General features: G+C 44.7%; 1 protein-coding gene and 1 gene segment (V, D, J or C); one reads left to right on the forward strand and one right to left on the reverse strand.

Annotated features, from left to right (window-relative positions):
- LOC125310170 overlaps positions 1–1,178 on the reverse strand; it is a 1,870-nt gene extending 692 nt beyond the window's left edge. The window contains 1 exon segment of the C gene segment in view: positions 1,009–1,178. Coding sequence covers positions 1,009–1,039 — 31 coding nt within the window.
- Positions 1,179–5,994: 4,816 nt separating this feature from the next.
- LOC125310960 (zinc finger and SCAN domain-containing protein 2-like) lies at positions 5,995–25,874 on the forward strand. Its single transcript, XM_048268760.1, has 9 exons — positions 5,995–6,129; positions 6,869–7,073; positions 13,231–13,332; positions 14,256–14,345; positions 14,819–14,929; positions 15,366–15,489; positions 17,500–18,261; positions 23,212–23,471; positions 23,554–25,874. Exons 1-9 carry the CDS (start codon positions 6,083–6,085, stop codon positions 24,439–24,441), a joined length of 2,589 nt encoding a protein of 862 aa, XP_048124717.1. The 5' UTR covers positions 5,995–6,082; the 3' UTR covers positions 24,442–25,874.
- Positions 25,875–25,933: the final 59 nt, after the last annotated feature.

The following is a 25,933-nucleotide window of genomic DNA, read 5'->3' on the forward strand; positions in this document are numbered from 1 at the left end:
AATGTCTCAGTCCAAATAAAAGCATCAGAAGTTTTAAGTTGATTTGGATCTAACAGATCATCAATTTTCTGACTCACAGCAGGAGACAAAAATATAGTGAAATATTAATAGAAAAACTAACACCAGTACTGTTGCAGCTACTAGAGTTACCAGATGTCACATCACAAAGTCTAACATCACATATTTTCTGGAAACACATGCATATGATAGGCAATCTAACATACAAAGCTGGCAACATTACAGTTAAATAAACCAGTTTGAGTTGCAAAATACAGTTATGGCCAAAGCAGAAGTTTTGCACTGTTACGGAAACAGCATAACAATTTACCCAGAGGAAATGAAATTCATAATAAGATCTGTTCTTTGTCTAGCCTTTCTCTCCTAAAAATAAATAGTTTTTTTTTTCTTTTCTTGTATGTCTCACTTTCCACTCCTATGACATTGTGTTCCAATAGTCTCCCAAGTTCTAGCGCAAGTGTAATTCACGTTCTATAATCTATTGTTCTACTCCTTATTTCACCTAAATAGAGTTGAAGAGAAACAAGACAGAATTCATAATCTCCCAATAAGAGCCAAGAGCCAATATATCTGTGAGACAAGGAAAAGACGGCAACATTCTCTTCTGGGTGAACACATCAGACTATGGATAAGCGGCTTAGACCTACAATATTGTACAGGTAAGGGATAATGCCCGACGAGGTGTCCATTATCAGAAATAAATGAACGACGCGGAGGCGTGAACCGTCTGACGCGAAGCGGAGGACGGTTACTTCCGAAGTCCATTTATTTCTGATAATGGACGCATTGAAGGTCATTTTCCCGTTTATACCATGGTCACTTACGAAATAAATAAATATGAAATCAATTATTAATACTAAATGAGTTTTAGAGCTAAAATCGTTAGTTTTTTCAGCTGTTTATCACAACGCTGTGGAATGTTGACACAGTGATACAAACACTATCAGTGGCCGTACAAAAACCCTCCTCTGAGGCGCACAAGCAACATGCCTTTAATTTCTGATGTCCCAACAAAATTCATCCAGCAAAGATTTGCCAATCCCTTCACCAGGGGCTAAGATTCCCCACCAATCACCAGTACACACAGTAAAGGTCTGTTCACACAGTGCTAAAGCGCCGTACAAAAAGCTCCCTCAGTCAGGCTCCACATGACTGCACTGCTGCTGCTGCAGGAGGTGCTGAAGCATCACAGGAGCACAAGGGTCAGCTGCACGTCTGCACATGTTTGGACTAAACATTAGCAAGTAAACATTTCATGTCAACTAATAGTATGACATATTCACCTTTACATATTGGCAGCTCTAGTTGGGGATATTTATATCCTTATGTGTGGTTAACATGAAGCATTTACATAACATTTACAAAACATTTAATTAGAGTGACTAAGAGCTACAGTAGTCACCATTCTAGACAAATCAATACAACACAACAATGACCCCCAACTTTATAGTTTTCTGGATATTACTGCTGCCTAATGCCCAGTAGGGACACTGAGGGACAATGGAGGAGCTTCAGCACCACGGACAGCAGCAGTGGACTGAGGGCAGGTGGGGTAGAGGGGTCACTGTGCTACACTATACTGCAGAGATCACCTTCATCTGCATCTGGTGATGGCCACATAGTGGGACCATGCAGTGGACATATGAGTCCTCATGTGAACCACAGAGGTGGACAGCACACACAGGCTGAACTCTCCTCTCCATCTGCAGCAGTAGTGCACTCAGCAGTTATCAGGCTGTTTGGGATGATCAGAAGTGTTTTCAGTAGAACAACCTGCACCAACACACACACACACACACAAAAACACACACACACACATCACTTGTGTTCTCTGCTCTCCACCTGCAGTGAGCTCCAGCAGCAGCAGTGCAGTCATGTGGAGCCTGACTGAGGGAGCTTGTACTCCGTGTTCCCCCATCTGTGTGTTGTGCTGTCGTTGAAGTAACAGGATGCAGACCATTTGTCAGCAATATTCCACGTCACGCAGGAAGTAGACACTCTGAGAATGTATCCAATACCTGGTGTAATAGATCACATTGTTATGTTTACAACTTATTCTCAGTATGGAAATGTGTGTGGTGTAACAATCCTACACCACCCTCCAGAGCTCCTGTTTGATGTCTCAGCAGCAGCACCTTGAAGGAGACACACACACACACACACACACACACACACACACACACACACACACACACACACACACACACACACACACACACACACACACAGAGTGGCACCTAGCAGTGCAGTCATGTGGAGCCTGACTGAGGGAGGTTTTTGTACAACGCTTTATCACTGTGAACACTGGGCCATTGTGTGCACTCTGACAGTAGTAAACTCCTGTATCCTCAGCCTGGACATTACTGATGGTCAGAGTGAAGTCACTGTGAGTTCCACTGCCACTGAATCTGGATGGAGTCCCAGACTGAAGTGTTTTGGCAAAATAGATCAGGAGTTTAGGAGCTGCTCCAGGTTTCTGTTGGTACCAGGCTAACTCTGGTTGTGTCCCTGCATTAAACACATTACTGCTGGTTCTACAGTTCAGAATGACTTATCCTCCCTGTTGAACAGCTTTCACTGCAGGAGTCTGAGTCACAGTGACCTGTCCATAGGACTCTGTGGAGAAGACAGAATTCAGAGAAATTAACTTCCCACGTATAATGAAAATTCAGAGACACATCCACACATATCAAGGATCTTACTCTGTAAGCAGAGGACAAGTGTCCAGAGGAAGATGAAGATGAAAGTCATTGTTGAGTTGTCCACTATGAGAATCAGCTCTTAGCCATAAAGACGTGAACTCTGAGGGCTATAAATAAAACTACAACTGTGACACTCATGCAAACTGAACTGACACGTCTATGTAAATGACTTTTCCTGAGTGAAACTGAGTGCTTTTCTCACTGCTGAGGAGACTGAACACAGTGCAGGAAGAAAACACAAATGTGATGCCCTTGTTCAGCTCTCAGATGATTTGCATGTTCTATTCTGGATTTGAGACGCACGACTACAGTGATGAATGTGACTGTCTGTGCAGGAATGACCCCTGCTAATGGACACTGACACAAGTGTATGTGCAGGAATGACCCTTGCTGTATGACACTGACACAAGTGTATGTGCAGGAATGACCCCTGCTGATGGACACTGACACAAGTGTATGTGCAGGAATGACCCCTGCTGATGGACACTGACACAAGTGTATGTGCAGGAATGACCCCTGCTGATGGACACTGACACAAGTGTACAGTATGTGCAGGAATGACCCCTGCTGATGGACACTTACACAAGTGTATGTGCAGGAATTACCGCTGCTGATGGACACTTACACAAGTGTATGTGCAGGAATGACCCTGCTGATGGACACTTACACAAGTGTATGTGCAGGAATGACCCCTGCTGATGGACACTGACACAAGTGTATGTGCAGGAATGACCCCTGCTGTATGACACTGACACAAGTGAATCAACCCCCACAAAGCTCCCAGGTCACATGGTTCAAGAGTCTTGAAAGGACGTGGCACCCAAATTTAGCAGACTTCATGGTTCTCTACCTCCATCTAGTGGATACTAGTAGGAACTGCTTGAGAAACGCAGCCTACCTTATGAGTAATTTAAATTCAAAGATTCAAAAGATTCAAAAAGCTTTATTGTCTAATGTGTTGCCATGTTAGATAATGTTCTTTTGATTGAAGGCAGAGTGTGTGTGATGTGTCAGTAGTGTTTCGATAAAGTACACACGAGACCTGTTGTAGGTTTCAGCCATGTTGGTTTATTACTGCTAAGCCCCGCCCCATAGCTCCAACATTACATTTATGCTTCAGGATGGTGAATCACTGATCATATCATGACAAGTAGCATGAGTTTTGCATATGTATTGCAATGAGAATGAAGGATTTGTTGTATAATGACTTCTTACCCAGAGGCAGTCTGAACCTTCTTCCTGATGGTAAAAGCTCAAAGCTTTGGTGGAGGGGGTGTGAGGCATCCTGGATGATGAAGTTGGATTTTCTTTCCACTGCTTTATATAAAGATCAGATGGCTGTTTTTGTGGAATGCCTAGGATCTTAACGGCTTGTATATAAAGATTAGATGGCTGTTTTTGTGGAATGCCTAGGATCTTAACGGCTTGTATATAAAGATCAGATGGCTGTTTTTGTGGAATGCCTAGGATCTTAACGGCTTGTATATAAAGATCAGATGGCTGTTTTTGGATGTTAACGGCTTGCCTGGCTATCTCAGCCAGCTCTTGCATTTGTTTGGTAGGAAGCTGCACTAAGATGTGATGTTTGTTTGGTAGGAAGCTGCACTAAGATGTGATGTTGAAAGCGATGACAGACTCTATCAGTGACTGTATATATGCCTACTGGTTAGCACTTCGGACTTGTAACTGGAGGGTTGCCGGTTCGAACCCCGACTAGTAGGCACAGCAGAAGTGCCCTTGAGCAAGGCACCTAACCCCTCACTGCTCCCCGAGCACCGATGTTGTTGCAGGCAGATCACTGTGCCGGGATTAGTGTGTGCTTCACCTCACTGTGTGTACACTGTGTGCTGAGTGTGTTTCACTAATTCACCGATTGGGTTAAATGAAGAGACCAGATTTCCCTCACGGGATGCCAGTGACGTCATCGAAATTGGCAGTGTTCTAAAACTACGCAACGTTTGTGTTGGTTAAAAAAGGCAAGGTATTTATTTTTGTTTTAATTCAAATGTTTCGTGTAATTTATTTTTAATTGTCATAACCAACACATTATCAGCGTTGATTCTTTCCGCTCAGTTCATCTGTAATCCAGAGTGTCAAGAGTTGAGCTAATTCAGAGTGTCAGAGTTGGGCTAACTTGCAGCTGTTTAATCCAGAGTGTCAGAGTTGGGCTATTTTGCAGCTGTTGGATGCGCTGCAGAAGAGTGTTAATGTTCACTGTAATGAATGCAGATGAGAAATCCATAAATGAGATCCTGACAAAGGAGTTGGGAGAGTCCAGGTGTCTTGTTACAGTGTCTGGAAGAGTAAGATGACAGATGTGGACACACACACACACACACACACTCTCTCACACTCACATACACACATACACATTCCAGGTAAGGTAGTACCATGTGATTTGCTGAATCTGGATGGAGTCCCATTATGGACTATCATAACGGCCATTATGGACTATCATAATTGGGTGTGACCTCCCTACAGGCCACCCTCTGGACTCTGAGCGCACCTTAAAGGGAACCTTGCAAATATTTCAACTTAATAAACCCAGTGTAGATGAGCCCAGACAAGCCCAATGTAGATGAGTCCAATGCGGACGAGCCCAGATGAGCCATGTGCATTCTAGCATAAGCACATAAAGCCTATCAGAACTCGGTGAGTTGCACAGTTTTGAAAACGTTTTAGGACATGTTTGTGCATGCCTGTTGCTGCCACTCTGAAGCAGTAAAGGCGATTCAAAACGAGTCAGAAAAGTCAAGACAGGACCAATCGTCAAAATTCTATCCAAACCAACCAGAAAAGGGACTCAAAGTGCTAAATACCGGAATTTTCCTTTAAGTCTAGCATGCATCATGCTCTGCTGACCTGTGCAGTGCTGCCTGCATCTGAACAAGCCTACTGAAGGCATAGCATTGATTTTAACCATGATGACTAACAAAAACTAGCACTGGCCTGATATGTGAGATAGGTCAGGCCAGCTGCCGCTCTGGGTCAGGCCACAATGAACCCCCTGGTCTAACTAAGACCATTTAGATGCTAATACTAAAAAAAGGGGACAAAAAGCTTGATTCAGATGAATAATACGTTTTTTAACGTCAGTTTTAGTGTTCATCCTCATTGCTTCATTTCAATTCAACAACTAGAGCCTGTTTTCTATGAAAAGTTTTCTGAACCAACCAAGAACTTAGGGACACTTATTTTGAAACTGTGAACGCTTCCTCCCTGCCCCTGTTTTATAACCTTTCACCCGGATATAGTTTCTCCGTGTTTAGACGTTGTCAGATCAATTTGTAAACAGAGCAGTCTCGAAGTCTAGTTAAAGACTGAAGTGTAGCCTAAATATATGTGGTTTGATTTTGAATTGGATGTTACGGTGCAACGGAACTTCGGTTCCCAGCAGCGGACAACATGGGTAAGATTGCACCGTTTTATGAAGGCAAGTTAGCTAATTCTAAACCTATTGACGTTTAGGGCTGGTAAATGTAACTTTATCTTAGCCACTGGTTTGAATCTCTCCAAAAATCACGAACAGCTGCAGCTGTTCACGTTAAAGAGCAGCATTTAACTCGGAACGTGTCAGGGCAGAACAATATCAGAGTCTGGTTTAATACCGATTATAGCAATAGCATTTTAAGGTGAACGCCAATGCAGCAGGAAACACTTTTAATATGATATTGTTATTGTTCGGCAGGCGAGGCGAGTCTATAGTTACCTTTAAGCAGGTGTATGATGTGACTGGTGTAGAAACTATTATTTGCTGCTGATATTCGCATTGAAACCTAGAGGTCTCATTCCAATAAATCCGGCCCACTGCCTAATATGAGTCTGACCAACCTGATTGAGTGATCAAATGTAAGGAAATGTGACACTGAAATATTGATGAGATGAGAGCTATGGTGAAGTTAATGTATCACTCGTACAGGTCAGCCAGTCCCCTATTTCTCTGTTGAATTAACTGCCCCTCTCCGGCCTCGCAGAGTGCCCCCTACCCACCCTGGGCTAGATTCCACGCTACTAGTCCCCTATTTCTCTGTTGAATTAACTGCCCCTCTCCGGCCTCGCAGAGTGCCCCCTACCCACCCTGGGCTTGATTCCACGCTACTAGTCCCCTATTTCTCTGTTGAATTAACTGCCCCTCTCCGGCCTCGCAGAGTGCCCCCACCCACCCTGGGCTCCCTGCGGCTCCTGGTTCCTCCCCTGCGTCTGGTAGCCGCCTACATGTGGCAGGTGACGCGGAGAGGGGACGTGATGCAGTATGGGATTCTGGCAGACTTCGTCTCCCTGGTGATGGAGGCGGTCCCGGAGCTGCTCAGTCCGAAGCATGCAGTGGAACTTATTCTGGGTCTGCGAGCCAGGGTAGGAGTTCTGATTTAGAACAGGAGCTAGTGCGGATGAGAACCACCTGGCTACCTGCACTCTGCTTGAGGCTGTGCATGTTGTCTGTGATTACCAGGCCTGCTGTGTGTCCTGTTCCGTGCTCTCTCCTATAAACTTTTCATTTCAGGCCATGTTCTATGTGATGATTTAAGGCTTTGCCATGCTGTGTAGGATGGTAGGATGTCCCATTCCATGTGTTATGTTCTATGTGATGTTCCTATTCCACGATGTATTCTATGTGATTTTCTGCTTCATAGTGTTCTGTAGGACGTCTTGTTCCATGCTGTGTTCTATATGATGTTCCTGTTCTATACTATGTTCTGTAGGATGTTCTGCCCTATGCTGTGTTCTATATGATGTTCCTGTCCCATGTTGGGTTCTGTAGGACGTTCTGTTCTATGCTGTGTTCCATAGTGTGTTCCTATGTGTGTTCAGTTGCTAAGTTACGGGTACGCTGGCGAGTCACGCCGCTCCGTCTAGCTTCTTGTTTAAAATAATCTAAATAATAATAATAATATTTATTTATATAGCACTTTTCAAGCACAAAGTGCTCTACAGACAAACAAACAAACAAAACAAAGCAAAAAACAAAACAATAGACAATAGTAATGATAATAATAATAATAATAATAATAATAATAATAATAATAATAATAATAATAGTAATAATAATAAACTATAGTAAACTAAAGAAATAGTAAACTACCAAACTACAAACACAAACTTAACAAGGATACAAGGAAGTTTATTGTCACATGCATATAATTACTGGAAGTAAGAAATGCAGTGAAATTATGTCTGGTGTCAGCCTATTTGTGCAAAATGGGGAAGTGCAGTAGAAGAGGGGTTTAGTAGATTAAGTGGCAAGGGCTGCATAAGAAAGGTGGGGAGGATAGGAATTGGGGTGCACCAACAAGGAGCACCCAAGAGTAACAGGGGCAAGGAAAAACTCCCTTACCAAGGAAGAAACCTTGGGCAGAAAGGCTAGGCAATCAAGGACATGGGTAGATTGAGGAGAAATCAAAAATAAATTAAAAAGTTCTATGGAGATGTGCCAAAGTTGGAGAAAGTCAGATATGTGTGTGTGTGTGTGTGTTTTGACGTGTGATGAAATAAGAAAATAATAAAAGGTCTATAGCATAGGGTGAGGGATGTAAAAGTGCTAAAAGTCTTGTAGGTGTGTGTGTGTGTGTGTGTGTGTGGGGGTCATGAGTGCTGAGGAGTGAATGAGTGCAAAATCAGTATAGTGTGAATTAGAGTTGGGAAATGTTTGAGAGTGCTGAAGAGTGAATGTGTGCAAAGTCAGTATAGTGTGAGTTCAGAGTTCGGATGGCCTGGGGATAAAAACTTCTCCTGAGTCTCTCAGTTCTGGCTTTGTGACTACATAGGCGTCTTCTTGATTTCAGCGGTAGGAATAATCCATTGTTAGGATGAGAAGAGTCCTTCAGAATCTTTTTGGGCTCTTAGGAGTACTCTTCTGGAATAGATATCTTGTAGAGCAGGAAGTTGAGTTCTTATAGTACGTTCAGCTGAGCGCACTACTCTCTGCAGAGTACTACAATCTCTAACTGTGGAGTTCCCATACCAGGTGATGATGCTACCAGTTAGAACACTCTCAACCGCTGAAGTGTAGAAGGCCTTCATGATGGATGTAGAAACTTTGAATTTCCTTAGCTGACTAAAGGAAGTAGAGTCGTTGTCTGGACTTCTTCAGAACATATTGAGTGTTAACAGTCCATGTTAGGTCTTCAGTAATGTGGACACCAAGGTATTTAAAACTTGTGACTCTCTCTACAGGTTGCCCGCTGATCATTAGTGGGGTGTAACTGTAGTTCTGCTGCTGCCTTCTGTAATCCACTACCATTTCCTTGGTTTTATTGATATTCAGTGTCAAGCTGTTAGATTGACACCACTGTGCCACCTCATCAACCTGATCCAAGTAGAGCTGTTCATTGTTGTTACTAATCAGGCCCAAGATCACTGTGTCATCTGCAAACTTGATGATGGAGGTATGACTACTGTTGGCTTTAACTTATAACTAAATATATATAAAAAAGAAAATAGAAAAGGTATACAGTATAGTACCCAAGACAAAATAAACAAACAGAAATGATAATAATGATAATAAATTAGCAGAGACATGAGTGGAATCATTCACTATTTAAGGAAAGCAATTTTATATAAGTGGGTCTTTAGACTAAATTTGAAAACAGCCACAGATGGTGCAGATTTGATGTTATAAGGGAGGCTGTTCCAAAAGATCAGTTGGGTGCTTTACTAACTGGAAAATGATCAGTCCCCCCTAGTTGACAGTGGACAGTAGGGGAATAAACTGTTAAAAAGTCCCAGGCTGGAGGATCAAACACTGATTTTAAAATCAATCCTAAAACTCACTGGCAACCAGTGAAGATTGGCCAGAACTGGGGTGAAGTGTTCCCTAAATTTAGACTTTGTCAAAAGTCTGGCTGCTGAATTCTGAACAGTTTGTAAACGAGAGATGGAATGACTATTTTAACAGGTGAATAAGGCGTTGCAGTAATCAAGTCTAGATGAGACAAATGCATGTATAATTCTCTCCGTGTCCTTTTAAAGAAAGCATTGATCTGATTTTGGAAATGTTTCTCAGTTGATAATAACAGGACTGCACAAGGAGTTTTACATGTTGGTCAAATTTTAAATCTGTATCAAATAAAACCCCTAAGTTTCTAGAAGTAGTCTTGTTATTTGAGGCTAAATTTCCAAGAAAAGTCTTAGCTTGATTATAGACTTTGTCAGGGCCAATGAAAAGGACTTCTGTTTTGTCAGAGTTAAGCTGTAGGAAATTCTGAGACATCCAGTCTTTCACATCAGCTATGCAATCCTGCAGTACAGTTAGCTTGTTAAGCATGTTTGGTTTGACTGAGAGGTACAGCTGTGTGTCATCAGCATAGCAGTGAAATGACATGTTATGGCGGCGAATTATGTGGCCTAGAGGTAACATATGGGAAAACAATATTGGTCCTAAAATTGAACCTTGGGGAACACCGCAAGTAATAGCTGAGGTAGAGGAAGTAAAATTACCTATTGAAACAAAAAATGTCCTGTTGGATAAATAGGATATGAACCAGTCCAAAGCAGGACCCGTTATGCCAACCCATTCTCTTAGTCTTCTAATTAAAATAGCATGATCAATGGTATCAAAAGCAGCGGTGAGATCCAGCAACACAAACAGAGTGCTCACCAGAATCAGCTGCCATTAGTAGATCATTGGTTACCCTGATAAGAGCAGTTTCAGTGCTATGCATAGGACGAAAACCTGACTGAAATTTCTCCAGGATGCTATTGCCCTTTAACACTTAAGAAAGTTGCATCAAGACCACCTTTTCCAGAATTTTGGAGATAAAGGGCAATTTAGAGATTGGACGAAAGTTTTTTAGAATGGAAGGATCAAGGCCAGGTTTTTTTTAGGAGGGGTTGGACACTGGCTGTCTTGAAAAGGTCAGGGACACACCCTGAGGAAAGAGAATATTTTAAGATTGATAGCAGACTAGGGCCTATAGCACTGAACACTTTTTTGAGAAGAGTGGCTGGTAAAATGTCTAAAGGACTAGATGAAGGATTCATTGCTGCAACAATGTCAGTGAGAGTCTGTATAGAGATAGGTATAAAATAGCTCAGGTTATTAGGGCAAGAAGGGGGGCATGGAACATTAGCAAAAGACATCGGAGATGGGATATTTGACCTAATATTAGCAATCTTATCAATAAAAAATTATAACTTTTCACACTCATCAGCAGAGGATGCCAATACAGTGGCGGGAGTAGGATTCAGGAGGCGATCAATAGTATTGAACAGGAATCTAGAATTGTTTCGATTGTTAGCAATAAGGTTTGAAAAATACTGTGATCTGGCATCTTTGACTGCTTTGTTAAAGGAGGAAGTTAGTTCTTTCAAATGTTGGTAATGAACCAGAAGCTTAGTGGCTTTCCATTTGTGTTCAGTTCTCCTACACAGTCTTTTGAGGCTACGTATTTCATTAGTGATCCAGGGAGATTTGTTAACAATAGGTTTCCTTTTAGTTTTAAGAGGAGCTACAGTATCTAGTATGGTGGTACATAACTCATTAAATGTGTTAAGCATGTCATCTGTATCTTGTAAACCACCAGCATCAGGCATGGTACCACTAAGTTCATGGTATCACTAAGTCTCAGTTAAAAAGAAAAAATCAAGGTTAGAAGACAGAATAAAATCATTCATAGTGAATGTCTTACTAGATAAAGATCTCACGTTGAACAGTGCCATTTTAAGAGCCTGTGAATTGTTCTGAGTTGATGTACCAAGGTGTGAGGCGTCACGTGATCTGGTGGATGTAGCAATGTTCAAATCACGTGCTCTCACTGAAGCAGAACTTTTAACAGGATAAGCGGCCACAGTCTGGATGTTGATCAGCTGTTGATCAGGTGTCACTTTACTGCCGGGCGTAGAGGCGATAGCGGGAGCGGACTGCTCTAGAAATCCGCGTTGTTTTGGCAAGAGATCCTGTGGAGATGATGATGTTCTCAGAGGGATGCTTTCCTCTGTCGCTCAGGTGATGAGAGAGTGACGTGCGCCTCTGTGCAGGTAGCCTTTCCGCCGGAGGATCCCCGCTGCCCGGCAAAGGTGGAGCACCAATTGCTGATGGGGTCGGTGGAGGTGAACTGTCGAAGTTCAAGGGGTGTGTACTGAAAGCCCCCCATAGCCGTAACACAAACTCTGACACGGGTTGACGCATCAGCCAGACTGAGCCAGTGAGTCTGAGTTAGGCTACGTTATCGGTGCACTTGCAGTCACCTAACGTCCGTCCAGCTAGCACGAAGCCTCAATCTCCCCACTGGTCAGTCAATCGACTATATCCAGCAGCTGGACAGTCAACCGACTAGGAACCCAGCATAGGATGTAAAGGGAGAGAGACACTAGCAAGCGAGCGCAGCTTCCACCACACAAGCAGGCAGCAAATCCAAAAGCAGTATTGTTTGAATTGTGTTTGAATGTTTGTCTTTTTCGTCTTTTTATGTATAAATGTGTCCTGTCGAAGTGTGCACTCTTGAAGATGAACATAATGAGCATCTGCAGGCGCTTTTTTCAACGCGGTTTGTCGCTAGCCTAACACCTGTTTCGAGTCCGAGACCCCGACCACAACATCCACGTCCACTAGTGAGGATTCTGCTTGTCGCTAATATGCCTGATGACTGCACTACGAGAGATACCTTCTCGGTGTCTGGTGAGAGATTACATCTGTGGGAGCTGACTGTGAGCTTTTGAGTGTTAGTTGAGCTGAACTGTCATCCGACGTCTGGATGTCGATGTAGTGATGCTAGCTAGCTAACTAACTAGCTATCCAATATCGTCAACCATCAAGACGTCAACGCACAAGCTGTGTCAGGATTACACCTTGAGAAGCTGCTGGTATGAACTTTTACATCGTCTGCCAATGGAACTCAAACTCACCGTCTGCCACCGCCTGCCAACTTTCACACCTCTGCCATCTAGCTGCAGGCCTACGTTTCGCCACTGGACTGTCCAGGAGCAACGTACAGGAACATCATGCAAGCGACTTTTTAATCACCATGCCGGAGAGAAGAGAGAGCCGGCCACCGCCCCCTAATCTGCTGGCTGATCTGCTCACCGGGCTGAAAGGGGACTTGTGGACTAAACTGCTGGCGAAGCATCATCACCTGCCTGCGGACTTATTGAGTGTTTTTCTGTTTGTCTTTATCTTTGTCTGCATGAGAGCTGAGTCCGTTTGTTTTATGTTTTATGTCTGGTCTTGTTCTGTAAGCCTTGTCTGGTCTTGTTCTTTGTAAAGACAGGCTTTACTGTCACTGTCTATTTGTCCGTCTGTTTATTTGTGTAGCCTATGTCTTGGTGTGATGTCACAGGTACGCTGGCGATTACGCCGCTCTGTCCGGCACCTGTCTTGTGTCTTTTGTTATTTTGTAAATTGTTTGTTTGTCTTGATGTCACGGGTACGCTGGCGACTACGCCGCTCCGTCCAGCATTGTTTGTCTTTATGTCAATGTCTTGTGTGTGGAGCGCTTTGGATTGTACTAAGTACATGTTAAATGCGCTTTAGAAATAAAAATGACTTGACTTGACTTGACTATGTTCCCTGTTGTAGGTGGTTCTAGAACTGTGCCGTGGGGATCGTGCTGTAGCGTCTGACGAGCTGAAGCTCCACCTGGACAGCATCCAGCTGCTGCTGCCCGTCCTCAGAGCAGAGGTGACCAGCAGGGGGCGCAGTTCCTCAGCACACATGCTAATGACCAGCAGGGGGCGCAGTTACCCAGCACACATGCTGTGCTAGTCTGCTGCTAAAGAGGCCGTACTTTGGCATGTAAAGTGAAATCGGAGCATCTTTTATAATCAGGATGATCAAATATGACATGCGCTTCAGGTCTCTTGGGCTGATGCTTCTATTTCTATGGCACATCTCTCCAGGGGCGTCTTCAGGCCATTTTGCCAGGGCTTCACCCCTGTATAAGTATAAGCCCCATAGCTGTTTTAAAAACAGCCCTGTATAAGTACAAGCCCTGTAGCTGTTTTAAAAACAGCCCTGTATAAGTACAAGCCCTGTAGCTGTTTTAAAAACAGCCCTGTATAAGTACAAGCCCTGTAGCTGTTTTAAAAACAGCCCTGTATAAGTGAAAGCCCTGTAGCTGTTTTAAAAACAGCCCTGTATGTTTTAACTGTAGCCCTGAATGTCATTTTGGAATGTCAATAGACTGGCAAAGCCTATTGTTTCATGACCATGACATGGTGTGTGTGTGTGTGTATGTATAAGTATAAGTATATATACGTTTTTAATCCCATGAGAGAAATTTGGTGTGTGTTTGTGGGGGTGATGAAATGGGGGGTGGAGGGGGTAATGGAGTGTGAGGGGGGGCTGTACTACCTCTGTATGTGGGGTGGGGGTATGTTGTGTGTTTGGGTGGGGGTTTAGGCATAGTGTAGGCCCTATTCTCTGACTGAATTTGTGCAGTTTTCTGGGAGTGACCCCCACAGACCCCTGCAAAGTTTGAGCCCTGAATGTTTTCAACTCTATTCTATTTTCACTGTGTTGATGATAACAACAGAAATGTAAGGCTTGTTTATTTTTCAGAGGGGAAGAGGGTTGACTGACTGTAAGGGCTCTCTGTTGTTCAGGATGGCAGCCTTGGTGATTCAGAGACTGGCTTTACGAAGTTAGTTCAAACACTCCTTGAGGATCTTGAGGAGAGAAAGAGCTTCTTCCAGGTGAGTCCTTGCGCAAACACGCCATGGAATTCTGAAAGCAACACTATGTAACAGTTTGCCATGCCCTGCTTTGTAAGCACCTACATTTGGTATGATCTTCAAACTAATTTCAGTGGAGGATGATCATGTGACGTGGTGACACACACGCCTGTGGTTGCTGTGGCGACACACACGCCTGTGGTTGCTGTAGTGACACACACGCCTGTGGTTGCTGTGGCTACACACACGCCTGAATTTGTTCTCTGAATTTTACCCATCTGGGTGTAGTATGCACACATTCACACACACACATTTGGAGCAGTGATCTGGGAGCACACACACACTAGGAATACACACATACACATTTGGAGCAGTGAGCAGCCCTTAATCTGGTGGAAGTGATTACTTAGCTGATATTGGAAGTTGGAAGTGACTGACCTTTGCTGTAAATGTGTGTGTGTGTGTGTGTGTGGTGTGTGTGTGTGCGCGTGCAGGACGTGTTTCCGGATGTGTGTGGCTCCCGTTATGATGAGGTGCTGCAGGTTCTCATGTGGGACTTCCTCAGGAGACTGGAGAAGCTGCTGCCAGTCCCCGATCTGCTGCAGGTCAGTCAAGCCCAGATACATAGTGATCATTTACATGTCTCTTTAGGATTAGACCAGAAACATAGTGATCATTTACATGTCTGTTTAGGATTAGCCCAGATACATAGGGATCATTTACATGTCTCTTTAGGATTAGACCAGATACATAGTGATGTTCATTTACATGTCTCTTTAGGATTAGACCAGATACATAGTGATCATTTACATGTCTCCTTAGGATTAGACCAGATACATAGTGATCATTTACATGTCTCCTTAGCATTACACCAGATCCATAGTGATCATTTACATGTCTCCTTAGGATTAGACGGGATACACCCACATTTAAACCAGCACAGCTGATACACAGTTAAAATTCTTGTTGGTTGTGTCGTGGCTGACTGTGTTAAATCTCTTGTAGGTTGTGTCGTGGCTGACTGTGTTAAATCTCTTGTAGGTTGTGTCGTGGCTTGACGGCTCTGCTGCGTTGGCTGCTGACTGTGCTGAGTGCATCACCCACCCTGAGAATCTGAAGGCCTTAACCCAGTGCACTGAGGTCCTCGCTCGCCTGGATCCTCCTAGTAGGTGCTTTAGTGTCTAGGTGTACTATGTGTCCTAGTTATGTGTCCTAGTTAGGGGGTATACATCACCACGTGTCCTAGTTATGTGTCCTAGTTAGGGGACAGACATCACTATGTGTCCTAGTTAGGGGGTATACATCACCATGTGTCCTAGTTAGGGGGTATACATCACCATGTGTCCTAGTTAGGGGGTATACATCACCATGTGTCCTAGTTAGGGGTATACATCACATGTGTCCTAGTTAGGGGTATACATCACCATGTGTCCTAGTTAGGGGGTATACATCACCATGTGTCCTAGTTAGGGGGTATACATCACCATGTGTCCTAGTTAGAGGGTATACATCACTATGTGTCCTAGTTAGGGGGCAGACATCACCATGTGTCCTAGTTAGAGGGTATACATCACTATGTGTCCTAGTTATGTGTCCTAGTTAGGCAGCATACATCACTACGTATGTAGTGTGCAGTTTCACAACACAAGCTGTTATACATTATTTATAAAGGACATCATCATGTACATTTAACCCTATGGGGCCTGCTCTAGTTTCAGGGCATTCTCACTACCATTAGTTAGATGCTTTAATCCTGGTCATTGTAAGTGCCATTCACACTTGCTATATATTGTTTTTTTCAGCAGAGTCTAGGCTACCCAAATCTGCCACAATTCCATGTATTAATACTTGCATCGATTTGATTTTGATTTTTAAATAATAAAAATACAAAAAGGAAAAAATACAAAAATTCTTATATTTTGCCATGTATCTCACCACCACAAGCTGACAGCTCGACATGCCTTTCATGTGTGTGTAGGCCAGACTGTCCTGAATCTGGCAATATACGAACCATGGTGGAGGGGGCTAATCAATATACCTTACAAACATATGTGATGTGCGCCTTACAGAAATAAATGCCATTTTGTATATAGTGATGAAAAATGACCTTTCTGCGCTCCATATCTGTGACACGAACTGATCTGACCTGACTTGACCCGAGTTTGCATGTTGGCCTGTATGTGCACTCATGATGATTCTCTACAACAACTTTTTACTGCCATGAACAAAGTAAAGACAAAAAAGGAATCGGTGTGCACCGGTAGGTTGTTCTATAACGTTGACGTTTTTATGACATTTTTATGACGTTATTTTTTGCTGTCACCATGTCTGTTTTTATAACCCAGAAAGATCGATATACTTGGTATCAATGGATATCTCTGTCTCCTCTTTCATCTGACATGCGTGCCATATCTATGCGATCACGGGTTCGCGAGTAATTCAAACGAGAGTAATGGGTGCACAGGTGAACGCAGAGAAGTATAGACTGTAAATATGATGCCCTCACTGCGCCGGGATTAGTGTGTGCTTCACCTCACTGTGTGTTCACTGTGTGCTGTTTGTGTTTTACTAATTCACCGATTGGGTTAAATGCAGAGACCAAATTTCCCTCACGGGATCAAAAAAGTATATATACTTACTATACTTATCTCGCTGTGACAAACAGTTCCAGAGCAATGTAACAGAGAATAATGGGTGTGTTTTTTGACGAACAATATACATTTTGTGGGGGGCGCTGTGGCCATGTACTGTGACCATATACGGGTCCAAGTGCCCACGGGGACTCGGGTTCGAATCTGACCTGCAGTCATTTCCCGATCCCACCTTATCTCTCTCTCCTGCGGTCATGTGATCCCACCCCATCTCTCTCTCCTGCGGTCATGTGATCAAACCCCATCTCTCTCTCCTGCGGTCATGTGATCCCACCCCATCTCTCTCTCCTGCTTGCTTCCTGTCTCACTCTCCACTGTCCTGTCCAAATAAAGGCAAAAAGCCCCAAAAAACTGGAAAAAAAATTGCTTTGTGTCATGGGGTGAAATGTGAAGTAGATGTATTCATCACATACACAATAGAGTAATTAAAGCAGTCCCTTACTGGAGTGGAGTTTGACAAGGCGTTGTATGTGCGTGTGCGTGTGTGCGCGCGTGTGTGTGTGTTTCTCTTCCTCGGTTCCCAGGCGCCCCCACAGTGCTGGGGGGAGTCATCGTCTCCCTGCTCCACACCGGACCACACAGGACTGCCACCAGGGGGCAGATGGACAGCACCACAGGGGGGCAGATGGACAGCACCACTGGGCAGATGGACAGCACCACGGGGCAGATGGGCAGCACTTGCCCTACACAGCATTTCCATCCGACCGAGGATCATGCCCAGAGCAACCCTGTGACCTCCGAGGAGGTTGTCCTGGAGACCGTTACCAAGACCACGTGCACAGGAATGGAGCTGGGGACGAGTTTAGCTGACGGAGAAGCAGGGGAGGAGCCGGGAGGAGGAGGACACAGGGCAGATGGAGGAGAGGAGGTGTCCGCAGGAGGAGGAGGAGGAGGAGGACACAGGGCAGGGGAGAGGCAGCAGGGAGGTGTAGAGGAGGTGGACGTGGAGATGACCGAGAGCAGTGGAGGAGAGGAGGAGGAGGAGGAGAGCAGTGACTGGGTGTCCGAGAGGGACAGGATGAGCCAGGGTCAGTCAGGGGAGGCAGAACTCCAACAGGAAACACACGGGCAGGGTTCCACCGCCACTTCCTGTGTGGGCCTTAGAAGCCGGGCGACTGGTGGGACTGCTCCTGACTCCGCTGTCCCGGTCGGCTGGAGGAGGTCACAAAGGAAGCCAAAGAAAACCTGGAAGGTCAAGGTCGTCCACGCACAGGTGCAGAGGACAAAGGTCAAGGCCCAGGAAAGAAAACATGGCTACTGTTTGGTGTCAAAGAACGTCAATTCCAGTGAGAGGTACTGAAAAATATGGCTAGTTTGTTTGAGATGGTGAAAAGGTGAACTGTTAATGCTGGCTTTTTCTACCGAGACCACAAAAGTACACTAATGCATTTACATGACACTCGAAAAAAAACAAATTATTGTGTTAGTCCGACCCAAACCAAAGTTTTGAAATGCATGTTCACATGTTTGTTAAACATGAAATCGGATATGCTGTTATTTGTAATGATTGATTTTAAATGAAATACACGTGGCATTTTGTGGTCAAAGTGACTACATACAGAAGTGCAAATGGTTGGAAAATTAATTAATAATCAATAAAGTATTTCTCTGTAAAAACAAAAAACAAACATGAAATCGGAGGTAAACAAAGCTCTCGGTTGTAGTAACACACCTAGATAATGCGAAAATAGCTTGAGTAAGCTGTGCATGTATACTGTCAGCTCAAATCGTGTAAAACTACCGCCTACTGACCAATCAGTTATCTTGAAAAACATAGTTATCTCACGTGTAAGATTCTGTCATATATCTTACAGGTGGAGCTCCGCCTCTATAAACATTTTGGATCTCGCAGGCGCTTTAATATAAGTGTTGTGCGTGCAAATATGCCACTATGGACGAGCATACCATACAACAAATGATGACAATCGATTTATTTGATGTTAAAGGCTACACACTAAAAATGACCGCAGTGTAGATTACGCTATCGCTCATAAATCCGGAAGTGATTTTTAATATAGGCGGTCTTGTGCGTCTCCACGTTTCACGATTGGCCAACATCATCCCAACACCGAGAACACGCACAGATCTGAGCTGAAAGCCTAGTTCGACAAATATATATCACATAACTGCTATTGTAGTATCACTTAACTTATACAGTACCCCTGAGTCAAGGCTTTGTGTAGCCTCGATATAGATAGCCTAGATAAGTCTAACGTGCTACGTAGGATACCCCAATGGACTATTGCCACTGGTAACAGCAGCAAACACGGGCTCCCTCTCTCCCTTGAAAGTCCTAAATACCTTTCAATACAAACCTCCAGATTTGGCATTGGTCTGCCGTCAGATTTAATTTGAAGTCGTTGTTGAAGAAGTAGTTTACTAAAATCCTTTTGTATGCCTACTTACAATTTCAAATCTCTACTGTCCATAATAACACTTACTAATGTGATCTCAACAAAACTCAAAATTGCACCTAAGGCAGTGTTTCCCATACATTGACTAATCTGTGGCAGGGCACCACAAAATCAAAACCGGCCGTCACACATTAATGTTCTATGTTTAATTTAATTTAATTGAATTTAATTTAATTTTATATTAAAGATCAAATACTTGCATTGCGCTTTTACAAGAACCCGTATAACGGTAAACCGCGATAAACATGTTGACGATAATAATTACCGTTTTCATTTCAAACATCATGATTATCACTGTTGATTACCGCGGTGTGGAAACCGCGTGTTTAATCCTTCCCAGCTTCATCCGAGCCTGCTGTTGACATACAGTAGGCCTGGTACAATGGAACAAAACTGGTACCCTACTGATTCTGTTGTCTAATTGATGGTTTTAACTACGATCAGAGACTTTCTAATGTGGAGACACAGCACTCAAAAAATACTCCATAGAAATGCATGGGGCTAGTTTGTCATGCCAATATGGCCGTTGTCTACACATATCCCACCCCTTCCTCGGCAAAACGTCGACATGTGAATACGTTGAGCCAATCATGTGGTGTGATGTGAATACATTCAGCCAATCATATGGTGTGTTGTGAAGAAATCGTGCCAATCATGTGTTGTGATCTCGCCGCTGGAGCAAGATTGGTGTCGTGAAGCCTTGTGCACACGCATTTCTGCCGAAATGGATGCCCGACGAGTGCCCAAAAAGCGTTGTCAAATGGCCGCCGAGTGGAGGGACTTGCCTAAAAGGACTTTGCTACGATTCGGATTAGGCTACACCTGATTTTAAAAGGCGGAACATTTTTTTACCGCAAAATGTGCACTGTATCATGTAGCCACTCTGCTTCTTTTTATGTTCGTGTCCACATTAAATCCATTCCACTTACGTTATCAGGAGAATACAGTAGCCTAAAGTTTTATTTTGAACGCTTACTTTGGTCTCACTCATTGCATCCAAATAACAGAAATAGCAAACTCCAAGTTATGGTAGGGCAAGTTAAGCTATAAGCACATAGCCAATTAAACATGAAGAAAAAGGTGAACGGGACACTTTTTGAAACTATTTCAGCTTGTGTAGGCCTATCAGTGCTTTCTGAACATATGGAACACACTTTTAGAAATACCGTGATGATATCGAAAATCGTGATAATTTGGGTCACTGTAACCGTGAGGTTACATTTTCATACCGTTACATCCCTAATCGTGATCATGCTGCGCAAATTTGTTCAAAACTGCTGCATTGAAGTTAACTCTGTTAAGGTCTTATCACAACATAGTAGGCTACATTGAGGAGACTAAACTAAGTTAAGGTATGCAATCAAGCAGTATCTCAAATCTAATGTTAGAATACTGTTTGGATGTCGAATTTAGCATGCTTAGCCTACTTACAGCTGCTTGTCAATTTCGTTGAAGGGCTCATTCTATTTACTCTGACACTAAATGTTTGCAAAATCCCGATGTAAATGGAAAAGTGTTTTCCAAAATTCAAAAGTGCTTGTCCCAAGGAGAAGTACGAACCTTTATTTTAACTAACTATGTAGAAAACGTTATGAATTACATCCACACATCAGCAGCCCTTTACCTGTGTTACAATTGCAAGGGTTCCCTCACGAATATCTTAAAGTGACAGGCACTCAATTAGACCTATACACTACCAAGACGATCTTAATCCCCCCCACCCCCGTTGTCCAAGTCCAGCTACCGCCACAAATTGAATCCAATTCTGTGGGAAACACTGTAAGGAAACGACTGATCGTCAGGAAGAGATCGATGAGGAGAATGGTTTCTCCTTCTATGGTGATGACGAATCACAGTTGACAGTTGACAGTGATCATGACTGTACCTAATTTGATTGGTTGATCGTCTTTTTTATTTACACGTTGCTTTAGTGCTGCGTGCCACTTGGAGATGACGGGAGTGTAATACTGTGTTTCAGCACATTCACCACATACAATTTATGGGGGCGCTGTTTCACTCATTGCAAAATACTAAATGAAAACAGGAGATGACAGTGCAACAAGAATGAACAAAACCGTAAAACGATCAAATAAAATGTTTTATTTACAATTATAGCAATTGTTGGATGAGATAGGGGAAGCCCTTGCTTCCGGGAGAAAAGGCCATTGCCCATTGCCCAACGTACCCATGTCTTGTGGGTACAGGTGTGGGGTACAGGTGTGTGTGTGTGTGTGTGGGGTACAGGTGTGATTGTGGGGTACAGGTGTGTGTGTGGGGTACAGGTGTGTGTATGGTGTACATGTGTGTGTGTGTGGAACATGTGTGTGGGGTACAGGTGTACAGGTGTGTGGGGTACAGGTGTATGGGGTACAGGTGTGTGGGGTACAGGTTTGTGGGATACAAGTTTGTGGGATACAGGCAGAGAGGGTTCAAGCGGAGTGAGGGGCGCAAACGTTCGACAATTTCCGCGTTAGATTATTGCAGGGGGGGATCCCCTTTATGCAGACCAGAGTAAACCCTCACTGCACTAATGTCAATGGAGACTTTACAATGGAATTTTACCAATAAATTGGTCATTATGTCTTTCTGGATTTGTTGAGGGTTTTTTGAAATTTTTGTCATAATCTGTAAGTGTTTGGGATCATTTCAAGCCTAATAGTATAATTTTTTAGTGTTCGGATTTGTAATAAAATAACTTAATATCAGACCATGCTGCTGCCAGTTACTGTCTGGTTGTTAGCATGCTAGCTAGCCTCTTAGCTAAGGTAACATTTTAGGTAATTTTTTTGAAATGACAACTAGCTGAATAACATTACTGACATTAGTTAAAGTGGATAGTTTATACTCAAGAGAATATGCAACAATATATTAAGTTTAAGCGAAGTCCTTCAACTAGCCTACTAATCACTTGTTAGCACATAGCTGTATTGCCATAGCTATTCCCATCCACTTGTATAGCGTTTTAAGCTCGCGTTAGCTAGCTAGCTAGTTTGGTTCACATGACTAATTAAATTATTCATATCATGTCCTAAAGAATGATTCATTGGTATCATACATGATTATAGACAATAATACTCTGAACACAATTAGTTTTATCAGTTCTTATTGCTTATTAAGAGAGAAAGTTTATTTAGTGACGTAAGGTGACAGTTTTGCTCCCATAGTAAAGAACGTTGCTCTATCTTGCTAGTAATCAAGGATCTTTGGTACAGGTGTGTGACATGTGTTTGTGTTTTGTATCTTTGCTCTGCCTCACTGTTGGCGAATCTTTGTTATTACAGTTCAGCCGTCGGCCCCATTCGAGTATCTGGTGGGGAAAACAGTTCAGGTACATTTTGATCCTTTTGATTTAAATAATATCTGTGAATGAAGCAATCAAAGCATGACGGTAGATCTAAAATGTTGTTGATGGAATACTTGTATTAAAGGGACTTTTAAGCGATTCTATGTGTAACATTTTTTGCCACTTTTAGCGAATATATCCTCACAATCCACTAGCTGTCCATTCTTTGACTACACTGTAGTCAAAAACAGGCTTTGTACACAGCCCTAACTCCATAAACAAACAAAGTGGCATAAGCCCGTTCCCCGAACCATAACAAAACACTGTAGAAGTTTGTGTCTACAGTCAGTGGCTTAATCTCTGTGTTGTGTGTACAGTCAGTGGCTTAATATCTGTGTTGTGTGTACAGTCAGTGGCTTAATCTCTGTGTTGTGTGTACAGTCAGTGGTTTAATCGCTGTGTTGTGTGTACAGTAAGTGGCTTAATCTCTGTGTTGTGTGTACAGTCAGTGGCTTAATCTCTGTGTTGTGTGCTTGCAGATGAGGCCGCCCAGACGTGGTCGCGTCTGCAGTGCCCATTCACCCACCAGCAGGAGGAGCTAGTGAGGCAGCACCAGGAGCTGGTTCACACTGACCAGACTCAGACAGCGCCCCCCTCAGGCCCGGCCCTGCCTCACGCGTGCGCCGACTGCGGGAAGAGCTACCGCTTCGCCTCGGAGCTGAAGGCGCACCAGCGCACCCACTCGGGGGAGCGACCGTTCACCTGCCAGCAGTGTGACAAGAGCTTCGCGCACAGCCAGGCGCTGGCACGCCATCGCTACACGCACGGTGCTCCGCGCCTCTACGAGTGCGGCCGCTGCCCCGAGGTCTTCCCTTCGATAGCGGTCCGCAACGAGCATCGACGTACGCAGCACGAGCCCAAGAACTACTGCGACCGAGTGTGACAAGCTCTTCAGTTCGCCATCCGCTCTCCAGCGCCACCTGCTGTTGCACCAGCAGGAGCGTCCCTACAAGTGCCCCGAATGCCCCGCTACCTTCCCCTGTCTGCCCAGCCTTACCCGCCATGGGGTGGCGCACCGCACCGAGCGCTCCTACCCCTGCAGCTGCGGCAAGTCCTTCACCTACAAGGGGGCGCTGTTGAGCCACCAGCGCGTGCACTCCAACGAGCGGCCCTTCCTCTGCGACGACTGCGGCAAGAGCTTCCTGTACAAGGGCGCGCTGGAGCAGCATCGCATGACCCACTCGGACGAGAGGCCCTTCCTGTGCCCACACTGTGGCAAGGCCTTCAAGCGCCAGCGCAGCCTGAACAAGCACGTGAGCGGGCACACCCGCGAGAAAGTCTTCCACTGCTCACAGTGCGACAAGACCTTCTGCTACAAAGCCAGCCTGACACGGCACGAACTGACCCACTCGGGCGAGAGGCCCTTCCTGTGCGACGACTGCGGTAAGGGGTTCTTCTCGCACAGTGAGCTGCAGAAGCACCAGCGGTTTCACACGGGCCACAAGCCGTTCCGATGCGCGGTGTGCGACAAGAGCTTCACGCAGTCCTGCTACCTGACTCTGCACATGCGCTACCACACAGGCGCGCGGCCGTACACCTGCACGTCCTGCTCAAAGAACTTCAGCAGCTCCACGCGGCTCAAGAGGCACATGCGCACACACACCGGGGAGAAGCCGTACCAGTGCCCTGTGTGCCTCGCACGCTTTCAGCAGTCCTACCAGCTGAAAGCCCACCGTCAGACCCACCACGCCCTCAACCCCGACCAATGACGCAGCACGAATGGCGACTGATGCACCTGACCCTCAGCTTCGACCAATGACGCAGCTCAAATGATGACTGATGCACCTGACCCTCAACCCCGACCAATGACGCATCTGGAATGGCAGACACACTACACACTCTGCCTCGGCCAATGACACGGCTGGAATGCCAACGCATCACAACCTCAGCCTCGACCAATGACACGGCTGAAATGGCCAACACACTCGGCCCTCAGACGCGACCAGTGACACAACTGGTATTCATGGGTTTCATCAGGTCCCTTTCCAGAGATCTATTAATCAAGCAGCATGCAGTCTGCATTCATAATCCAGGTGCTTGATTAATACACCTGTGGAAAGGGACCTGATGGAACCCATGAATAGCAAATGCATTGACCCAGCAAATGCATATTCACCTGCACACCTGCACACGGCCCTCTCACCTGCACACCTGCGGCCCTGTCGACTACACACCTGTGGCCCTCTCACCTGCACACCTGCGGCCCTCTCACCTGCACACGGCCCTCTCACCTGCACACCTGCGGCCCTGTCGACTACACACCTGCGGCCCTCTCACCTGCACACCTGTGGCCCTGTCGACTACACACCTGCGGCCCTCTCACCTGCACACCTGTGGCCCTGTCGACTACACACCTGCGGCCCTCTCACCTGCACACGGCACTCTCACCTGCACACCTGCGGCCCTCTCACCTGCACACGGCCCTCTCACCTGCACACCTGCGGCCCTGTCGACTACACACCTGTGGCCCTCACACCTGCACACCTGTGGCCCTCACACCTGCACACCTGTGGCCCTCTAACCTGCACACCTGTAGCTCTCTCACCTGCACACCTGTGGCCCTCTCACCTACACACCTCTCACCTGCACACCTGTGGCCCTCTCACCTGCACACCTGTGGCCTTCACCAGAATGAGGTGTGTCTGGTGCTGAATGCTTCCTGATAGAACACTCAATCATGCTCTGATTCCACCATTCCGTCCAGATCCGTGTGTGTCTGCATTGCTCCAGAGACGTGTGTGTCTGCATTGCTCCAGAGATGTGTGTGTCTGCATTGCTCCAGATCTATTTGGATGACTCTTTTGGACTCAAGGGCACAAGTCTGAAACTTCTTAAAGGATTTGTTAACCACTACAGCTTAATAATAGAAAAGAAGGGGGTTCTATTCATCATAAACTTTTGATTTCAACTCTTTTTGGAGTAGATGTCGGTCTAAAACTCTACGTTCATACTCTTGTTACTAATATTGTTTTAGCTGTTAAAAATGATATGATGTCTTTCAATGTCCATCATTCATGTTTCTACCTGTACCATGTTTGTTTTATTTTTGAGTTTTTATTTTCATATTTGTGCCTTATGAAGAATGGGTTTCATATTGAATGTAAATGAATTAAGCCCACAAATAAAGTTCAGAAATTGAGAATGTGTGTGTGATGTAGCTCAACTAGAGGCTAGAAATGAAGAACAGCCAGCCAATCAGGG

This window comes from Alosa alosa, chromosome 17 (genome assembly GCF_017589495.1).
Source record: "Alosa alosa isolate M-15738 ecotype Scorff River chromosome 17, AALO_Geno_1.1, whole genome shotgun sequence".
Taxonomy (NCBI): domain Eukaryota; kingdom Metazoa; phylum Chordata; class Actinopteri; order Clupeiformes; family Clupeidae; genus Alosa; species Alosa alosa.

Excerpts from the sequence above, each read along its gene's own strand:
- LOC125310960 (XM_048268760.1), top strand. The coding sequence starts at position 6,083 with ATGTTACGGTGCAACGGAACTTCGGTTCCCAGCAGCGGACAACATGG. Across the intron at positions 7,074-13,230 it reads TTCTGGGTCTGCGAGCCAGG|GTGGTTCTAGAACTGTGCCG; the intron begins GTAGGAGTTCTG and ends TCCCTGTTGTAG. Across the intron at positions 23,472-23,553 it reads AGAGCTTCGCGCACAGCCAG|CGGTCCGCAACGAGCATCGA; the intron begins GCGCTGGCACGC and ends TCCCTTCGATAG.